The following is a 10,289-nucleotide window of genomic DNA, read 5'->3' on the forward strand; positions in this document are numbered from 1 at the left end:
TAAATACAAAATTTTATATAATTAACAATTATATATAATTATATTGAAATAACATATTTCTTTTGTTGGATTGGAGTGAAACAAAACATTAGAGTAGTGTTTTATTTTTTAAAATTGTAAGTGAACCTTCACTTCCGGGTTATTGCAGTTCAACCATGTTCGACATGGTCGGACCGGAATTTCTCCCATTCAAAGCGGCTCAACCCCTCACTCAGTTAAAACTACAAACCAGAGTCGTTTTCAAGTTCAGTCAGTGATCAAACTGGTCAGACTGTTCGATCCAGTTATCACAATACTGGATCAATTAACATTAATATAAAAATAATTATTTTAATCTTATACAATTTTTCCAGTGCATGTTCATAGGAGTTTGTCTTTTTGCTTCACAACGTCTGAAGAGAATATGAAAGCCCACTAGACCATAGTTATCACGAGAAAACTAGTGAACAGGTCACTATATCAATACAGTATGATAATAATACCAAACATGCAGATAAACTAGCCAATAGCAGAAAATACTGGACAAAATTGGTCAAACCATATTGTATTGATAATGAAAAATTAGTCATTGAACTATTTTGATGGTTGAGTTATATGAATAATATTATGTTATCATTCATATAAACTAATGAATAAAAAAGGATATTAGAGGCTAAGAGTGAAGGTAGATCGCAGTTATTTCAGAAAACATACGAAGATGTAAAAGAAATGAAGTTAGAGAATTGACCTTGCTCATTAATTTTTATTTTAAATGATAATGTATACTCATTTTAAATAAAAAATAAATATATGAACCTTACCAATCATACCTAGTACATATACAAATACAAACATTGCACTTATATGCTTATTTGGTGAATGAAAACAAGAATTTGTTTAGAGCTGTCAACTTTTTACAACCTTGTGAAAACTGAAAAGTGGTAAAGAGTATAACTTCTGGACCATATATACAAGCTATTAGGGAAATAAACTTAGGAATTTGCATTAAGAATAAAAGTATTTAAGATATTAAATTTTAAAAATGAATTTTCAATACAAACTCTCTTTATCTTGATTCATTATAAAACAAAAAGGTAGAGTGGAAGAAAAGAGAAGAAGCATTAGTGAAGCAGCACAAACAGATATTACAGTGAGATCCAAGCTTTGGGCCTTGTACTGTTTTACAAAACTCACCACTCTCATAAAAAACATTCACTTTGGTGCTTCAAGGAGTGTTCCTTTGAGTATATTGTAAACTCAATCACAGATAGTAAATATCAATAATGATTTAATGACAAGAACAAGTACCAAACTAAAATGAAAAGTAATTACAAAGTAATGACTGCAATAATAATTGCATGCAAAGATGCTACAAGATAACTATCATTCTGAGTTTATAGCATTTATTTGAAGTTAAAATCAGAATCAAAATGAAAGCAGGTCCTAAAAAGATGGACATTGTGTACCAACCATGTTTAAGCTTGAAAGGCATAGCATGTCTCATTTGTAATGTTGAGATACCTCAGAAACTAGCTTATGCATGAAATGGTATTTCTTGTCAAATCCCCACCCTGGGTTGCTCTGCATCATATTACAAACCAACCATAAATATACTATAATTTGCAGAATAATTGTTCCACATATAGTTTTCTGAATCAGATTCTCATATTTGATTTAAATAAATGAAAGTAAAAAGCAGAAGAATCAAAATGAAGGAATAGTATATGCAATATTGCCAATTCATCATTGCAAGCATATAATTTACTGTCTTGTAGATTTATGTATTTACAGAAAGAATTGCATCATATATAATACATAAGAATCCAAAAACAAGCAAAATCTTGAATGCCACTGTTTAACCATCTGGATTCCAGTGTTGTTCACAAACACTAAAAGAAAAGAAAATCCCATTATCTACCATTAAATTCAATCATTGAGCTAAATTTTAATACTTTTCTACTGTGTGTTTTTTTGTTGGTTGCCACTTTTAAGCTAGCAAATTGTTGATCTATTCCAAAGAAAGTGACACCATAGAAACCTCTGCTACAAAATTTGAAAAAATACCAGCATCATAATAGCATGTTTTGTATGTAGCACACTTGGAAACAAAAATAACAAGAAAACTAAATGAAATTTAAAAACACCTTTTTAAGTGAAGAAACCAGTTAGCAAACTTTATATGCCTGTAATCTCTAAAGATAAAATAGTAGCGAAAATCATGTTTATGCAGTTTCACGAAAGGATTAAAGAGACAGGAGGATTATATGAGTCCGCCTCAGGATGAGCAAATCTTTCATATATACACAATTTTTTTCAGAATTAAGATTTGTAACTATGAATGGAATAATTTCATTAAAAAAACTTCTAAAAACAGTATATAATGATGAAATCACAAGTTTCTCAATATCTCTTTTGATGTACATATTTACTTATTCTGCATGGCAGCAAATTGCTTTAGGTCTAGAACACTACTGTATGTCAAGGAACCTGCAGGGATTTCAATGATGTATTGAGTAGTAATTATGCTATTCTATCACAATCATTTACCTAAAAATCGTAAAGTCTGACAGCTCACGATCTTAATTCGTTTTTCTCAATGTTTGATGACAGATTCTAACAAGTACCAGTTATTTTGCAGCCTGAGGATTGACTGTGCCTTGGGTGATAAATTTTCATCTTAGGTACAACATCAACCTTTTATTGGTTTCAAAAATAGAAGACACTTCATTTCAACTTGTCTGTCTTGATACTTTTTTAGATTTATTTTATCAACAAGCATCTAGATTCTGGCAAATTCGTGGTGAGATCTCAATTAAATATACAACTCGTGTAGCTAGAAAGATTCTTTTATCAGCATCTTACAACATCTGCCATGGCCATGCTCAAAAATAAATTACTAATAACAAACTACAATAATCATACAAAGGAATGGGGTTCCTTTAAAACCAAACTGCATGACCAAGCAAATGAACATCAACAGGACACTATCATGGGATTACTAACTTAAGAGAGAAGTGACTATAGAAATCAAAGAGGTTGTAAAATTATCCACAATCCATCTAAATATAGGAAAATCAAATCCATCCAAATTCATTCATTAAAGTTAATGGATTTAAATAGACATACCAATGGATATCTATTGGGTATAATGGATGGATTTGAATCCATCCATTATAAAAAACAATTCGTCCAAAAAACAAACATTCACAAAAGTTGTTCTTTACTTTTCAATTTCCTTCACTATTTCAACTCTCACTTTCTTGTACATACTTCTCATTCTCGCTCTCACCCTCACTTTGATTTTTTTATTATTATTTAATTTTCGTACTGACCTATATTCTTAGTAACATTTGCTCAAATGATAGTGAGATCAATAGTAGGACATGTGGATGTGGTTAATAGTATAAATATGTTCATAAATACATAGCATATCTAAATAACTGTACAAAAAACTTGTACATGTAGAACCTTAAACGTCACATTCTTGTAAATTGTTGCAAAAAAAAATATTTCTTAAAAAGTGTTTGTTAAAAAAATTAAAAAGCTCTTTTTAAAAGGATGAATTTTTTTCAAAAGTGTTTTTAGTTCTAATTAAAAAATCAAATGAATTTGGATATCCATCCAATCCATTAAAATGGACTCATGGATGGATTGAAATCCATCCATTAAGTTTGCATATGGATGGATTGGATAATTTAAAATAAGATTTAATGGATTTACATATTGGTGGATGGCTTTCCATCCATCCATTAGGATACAAATCCAAATCCATTCGATCCATCCATCTACCACCCATAAAATCAAAGTCGTTCTAACACAACTGTAACCTAACAGTTCAATATTTACAGTTTCAAACCTGGAGAGAGGTAAGAGCACGGTTAGTGAATTGCTTGACAGAAGATGGTGCACTTTGAGGAAGGGTTTTAGCAATTCTTTCTAATTCTACTTGTTGCTTCTTTGCACTTATCCTATCTGGTCCGCTGTAGTGATCAACAATCTTTTGCAACAATGGAACTCGAGCCATTGTATCTTCCATTATTTCCTAGTACGATATTGAATGTTAGAAAAGAAGACATAAAAATAAGAAAATCCCACACACATGACCAGCCATAAAGTAGACAAATACTACAAAACCCTTTCCTACTCTCACCCATAAGGTAGACAGCTAAAGGGACGCACAATATTCGAGGCTCCCACCAATGGGATCTAGAGAGGGTAGATGAACACAGCCTTACTTTCGCAAGCGAAGAAGCTATTTCCAGGATTTGAACTCATGACCTCCAGGTCACAAGGCAAGCAGCCTTACGGTTGCGCTTAGGCTCACCCATAAGGTAGACAACTATTCAAAAAAATGGGGTGATCTTTATCAATGAAGAACAGAAGATAGTAGTGAACTAATGCCCTAAACCTTTGCATGGTTTTATTAGATATTGACCCTTAATCCTCAATCACGGATGAGAGTTGCAATAGAATGTACCTCCCACTCTGCTTGACTTTGGATCCCCTCATATGCCATCAAGAATGGTTTCATCTTCTCAAGTGCATCCCGAAGTGGAATTGGTTCTTTCTCATCAATATCTGGATTCCTTTCAAAGTCACCCATCAAATATTCTGGCTCAAATTCTATCTGCAGTAATCAGCCAAGAAACAGAAAAATGTCAGAAACAAACAAACCTTATAATATACTTAATAAATAGATAACTGAAGGTTGACTAAAAAATCACAAATAAAAATGGTGTCCTTAAATCTTCAGAGTCCACACAGGCAACCCTAATGAGGTTAGAGCAATTCAATTAAGTGAATACCCTTTTTATGTTTTGCCTGAAAAACTGGAAAGTTTTATTTGTACACAGATAAACTACAAATGAAAAAAAAAATTAAAAAAAAAATTATATGTCTACTAATTTTGATCATTTCCAAATAAATACACAGATATCTGAATCAAATCACGTACTGCATAGTTATAGTCAAGTGCTTCCAGGTATTCATCCTCCAATGGTGAGGGTAAAACATTACTAGCTGCCTCCTCAAATCCTTCAGTCAACTGTTTCATTATCTCAGGCCCAACCTTCTTAGCTAACTTCTCACCATCTACATCATCTCCAGTAAAAAGCCCTGCACCATCCTCTGCATCCTGAAACCGACCAGCCCTTTCATCATTGTCCCTCACAAACCCTCCTCTTCCACGACCCCGGCCTCGCCCTCGACCTCGACCAAACCCACCTCTCTCTGTTAGTCCTCTTCCAGTACCACTTCCATCACCCTCAGCTTGTGACAAAATTTTCCGTGCATTAATGATTGCATCTTCCCGGCTTTGTAAAGGCTTTCTATCAGGCACAGCAGTCTCAGATGCAGAGGGAGCAGCTGGAACTCGCCGAGTGCGACGGTGCCTATTCTCTTCCGTGACTTTAGCCTCTGGATCTGCCTGCTTGAGAGGCTTTCCCCTCCCAAGTCCAGAGAGCACACCTATTATGCTCCCTGGAAGGCTATTATCATTCTCATCGTTACTGATTCTAGCTGTCGGGCTAACAACATCTTCACTTTTAGTGAAAATTTGTTTTTTGGGTGGCAAAGAATCCTGTGTGGCTGTTAGAGAGACACCATCCTCTCCTTTACTGGAAACAGATTTTTCAGGTCTTGAAGCTGGTGGTTGTGAATCAAGCTCAGGCTTAGATGCTACTGGACCAGTACCTTGGCCACGGCCAATGGAAGATATAAATGATGAGAAGGAAGGAAGACCTGATGGAGGAAGAATTGGACTGCCACGGCCATGACCACGACCAGAACCAGGAGCAACGGGTGAGTCTGGTGTGCCAGATTTGGAGTCACTGGAATTAGGTTTACCCGGAGCTCTTTCATTGAAGTTGAATGGGCCCGAGCCAGAGGGAGGGCCTCCACGGCCACGACCACCACCAGAGCTTGAAGTAGAGAACGGAACTAGAGTTCTTCTGGTAGCATTGGATATAGCTGTATTTTGGAGCCTTATTCCAATGGTTCCCCTCATTGGCAAGATGGAACAAAATCTTTATTAATAACCAGTGCACCTGTTAACAAATAAAATAACTGTTAACATAATTTTTAATAGTATAAAATAGAATCATCATAAGGTTGTAATAGGGTAATGATTCACATTTAGATTTATCGACAATTAAACATAAATGAATGCCATATGCTTGCAAGTTAAACACTAGTTCACATTCACAATCATATTCTAATTTAACAAATGCCAGCACTTCACCAAAGAAAACATAATAGACTGAATCGTGGTCTGGAACTTGGAAGTACCCAGCACTTCCAGCACCAAAAAAAAGGTGTCTCAGTGCACAAGGCTACCACTTAATGGAGTCTAGAGAGGGTATATGTACGCAGCCTTACCCCGCAAGTGAAGAGACTGTTTTCAGGATTTGAACATGTGACCTCATGGTCACAAAGCAAAGCAACAACCTTATCGTGATGTCAAATTCACCATCTTTTTTCCGGCCCCAATATCATACAAAAATCTTATACACCCTCTACTCATATTCCCACTCTCTTTGATCAACCGAACCAGCACCTTCCACAATAACTAGTATCCATGGATAGATAGGTGATGATAATAATTAAAAATGAAACTAAATTCAAAATCTCGTCCAAATCAAATTGCTAAGCCAGCACAACAATAAACCATATCTACAAATCCTATGAGAATTCAGAGAGCAACTTAGTTATAAAAAAAACAGCTAAACAGAAACAAGTAAATCTAGTAAACATTAGAGGAAGTAAATAAAAACCCTGAACTTGAAAGTTCAAACTATGTTAACAGAAAGTAATGTGGACCCAAAAATACTCCAATCTTATCCAATTTCAAACCCAAAGCTTCTTTTTTTAAAATTTAATCATAAAAAAGGTACCCAGAATTCTAAAACAAAATCGTTGGAAAGAGAGAGCACAGAAGAAATGAAAATACCTACGGTATTGGGTTATCGCCGGAATAGAGTTCGCCGGGGAAAGTAGTGATCTGATAATGAGATTGAGAGATAAAAACCCAATCTGAAAGTGAAACAGATTAGGGTTTTGTGACAAACAGATTTTCGGCCCAAACTGTATAAAACAAGACCCAATTTTGCTGATTTTCATTGGCAGACTTAGGTAGAGCTATGCCCAACATTGCTTTGATCTCAGCCATTGGATCAAGCTACCTGTGGATACCTACATGTAAAACCCATACGCGTGCGAGCCACAAACGGATACCTGCAAGTATTATAAACAGTTTTTTAAAAATACTCGTAATAATACGGTCGGGTAGGAGTATTATGGTACTCGTATGTGCAGGTACTCATTATTTATATGATTAATATATTATATTTAATTAAAATAAAAAGTACATTATTCAAACATTCATTATATTGTGTACATTTTTCTTTTTACTTTGTTTACATATTTTATTGAGTTTAATGGTAAGACACCCTACAAATATTATTATATGTGTAAATATATATTTTTTGTTAAAAAAACGAGAACAAAAAATCACACAAATAGAAACATCACGAATTTAGCATTTTTGCCAAATATTTAATCAAAAGGTACAAAAATAATTAAATTCATATCATTTGATACATAGTAGAAATAAAAAATTCATTTATAAATAGGAAACTCGCTAGTACATGTTATACTCATGGGTACTAAGAAATACTCGCGAATACCTACATACGGTACTCGTACAGGCGGGTATGGATAATGCTATCCTATTTTAAAATAGGTAGCATGTAGCTACTACTCGTTCCCACCCGTACCATCCCTAAAGCTAACGCTCCAATTATGACATGTGGCAAATAAGTTGTCGACGGAGTGAGTTTCGAAGAGAACAAATATGCACCAACAGGGCTAAGAGTTATATCATCTGATGTCCGTTCATATCTTAAATTATTAACTATAAATATAAATAATATTTATGAACAACGGTAAAAAAAAACTTTACATTAATATTAATAGTAAATAAATATTGAATTTATCTACCAACTAAATATGGGACTATCTGACTGGATAAGGATCTGTTGTCCCAAACCCTATCTCAGACTAATTTTATTATGACATGTCAGTTAAAAAAATTAAATATTCATAACTTTATCAATTTTGTTTTATTGTGATTAATCAGGGACGTGGTTGGGGACATGGTTGGGGACAACAGATCCTCATCCCCATGTGACTAACAAGAAACAGGCCAAAAGTTCTCCCACCCATTTTAAAGTAGGCATTATTTGAAGAGAACAATGTATCTCCTTATATAAGGAGATAACTTATCTCCTCTAACCAATAAAAATGTGACATGTGTGCTATTTTGTTCATTTTTAAAAATATTTTTTATAGAAAATGGTGAAACATGACACATGTCATGATTTCGATTTCACTTGCAGGAGAAGATAACTTATCTCCTTATATAAGGAGATACTCCATTCCTTTATCCGAATATGGATAAGATAAGCCCAAATTGTTAATATTAGTATTATCCTTTATATTTTAAAGTTAAAATGAAAATTAAAATTGACCATTGGCTTGATCCAACGGCTCACATCCATGTAATATTATAGAGAAATAGATTTTGCTCCCATCATTTCCTTAAAAATAGTATTTAAAACATAAATAAATAAGAGAGGCCCTATTCTCACTTCAAAAGGTTGAGTTCTTTTTTATGAAGTGGTGCTTAATTTTTAAACTTTGGGTTGAGATGTCTGTATTTTTTCTTCTCATTTCTAAATGTCTACCATAATCTAAAGATGCATCAAACCATACATAAAAGTTAGAAATATTTTTATCTTCAGAGTGAATTTTCATCACTTCTCACTTGTTTCTTTGCTTTTTTTCTTCCTGTTATAAGACTTCTTATTAGCATTCTTCTCCTCATAACCATAATTAAAGGTATTCTTACTAAAAATCAAATTCAGTGGGTAAATAATATTAAATGTGACAAAACGAGTGTAAAGATTTATACATAGTCATTATATCATCCGACGTTTATTTGTATTACTTTTATTTAAGAGTTAATTATGATAAAAAATGAATGGTATATGATATAGTAACAATGTGAAAAACTCTTACACTATTATTACATACATATTTTTCTCATAATATTATATTTAACTTGTCTCATTAAAATTGATAATATTCTTGGTGTGGCCTAATTCGGCCTCTTGCTCAATCGGAATGGACCAAAATACTTTATGCTTATGCTAGGAAAAATACGGTTGCCTAAGCCTTATATTTAGATATTTTTAATTTATCGATCATAGGTTAGTATAGTGACATAAAATTTTATTAGATCTCTAGACATATCAAAAGTTAATTTTCTATAAGCAATATTTGTCGAGAATGTAATCATGCACACGAAAGATATTAATTCACCAATCATATGGTGATGAGATAGTTATATAAAAAATATATCATTTTTAATGTGGTTACCAAGTTCCCAAAACATCTCGACTTACAGGAATCTACATTTTATTGCCTAGACCTATTGTTTATCGTACTTATATTGGGCTAGTTGTTGTGTGAGCTCCTACAATTTAAATATCTTTTAATGGGTCCTTGTTTAGTGCCTTTTGTTATGTAAAGTAAAAGAAAAAAGGTGTATCAAATTTTTACTTAGTTAAAGTGAATCTACATCTTAACCAACTAATATAAATTATCTAATGTGGGAAACATTTACCACCTATTTGATGATTAAGATAGGATAGAGTGGAAGTTAAAAATACCATATGATAAACTCTTATATGGGATAAAAATATAATGTGCTAATATGATAGGGTAGGACAATATCTATATCTCACTCTTTCACCGATCAATAAAATATTATAATAATATTTATCTCTCTTATCCACCAGTTAAGTGATTACTTTCTCAAACTTGTTTTAAATGGTTTACACATTTTAGACATTATTTTCCTTATGAAACTTAACAACAAAATTTTAGGAAAATATATTGTATATATTAGTCATTCATTCTAAGGAAATTCAACAGTTTGAATTAATAAATAAATCTTAAACATTAAATTTCTATACAATAATGTCTAAAATGTGAAGTAAGTGTTGGATTCCACTTAAATTATAAAACTAAAATAAGTCTTTTTTTCCTAGAATTGTTAAAAGACTTGGTATTTGTTACCTAGGTGATGTGATTTTGAGGCTATCTTCCCACCAATTTGGTTCCTTCCTACCCCAATCAATCACTAGCCTAGTCAATGAAGTTAGGCATTGAAAACTCAAACTCCACCTAATTGGCTAATTTCATAATCTATATACATATATAATCTCATTAACCAAAAAAATTATTGATAT

At 32.9% G+C, this 10,289-nt stretch overlaps 1 protein-coding gene across 2 annotated transcripts; it reads right to left on the reverse strand.

Moving 5' to 3' along the window:
- Positions 1,101-7,038, reverse strand: LOC109334496. 2 transcript variants are annotated; one of them, XR_002106105.1, is made up of 6 exons: positions 6,926-7,038; positions 4,934-6,023; positions 4,457-4,606; positions 3,836-4,021; positions 1,282-1,560; positions 1,101-1,217 (listed from the first exon to the last, which is right to left on the reverse strand). XR_002106105.1 is itself a non-coding variant. In XM_019570312.1 (5 exons), exons 2-5 carry the CDS (start codon positions 5,981-5,983, stop codon positions 1,480-1,482), a joined length of 1,467 nt encoding a protein of 488 aa, XP_019425857.1. In that variant the 5' UTR covers positions 5,984-6,023; positions 6,926-7,038; the 3' UTR covers positions 1,101-1,479. The 2 variants fall into 2 exon arrangements, 1 of the variants encoding a protein (XP_019425857.1); XM_019570312.1 differs by having other exon boundaries at positions 1,101-1,560.

Source organism: Lupinus angustifolius, chromosome LG19 (genome assembly GCF_001865875.1).
Source record: "Lupinus angustifolius cultivar Tanjil chromosome LG19, LupAngTanjil_v1.0, whole genome shotgun sequence".
In the NCBI taxonomy this organism is placed as follows: domain Eukaryota; kingdom Viridiplantae; phylum Streptophyta; class Magnoliopsida; order Fabales; family Fabaceae; genus Lupinus; species Lupinus angustifolius.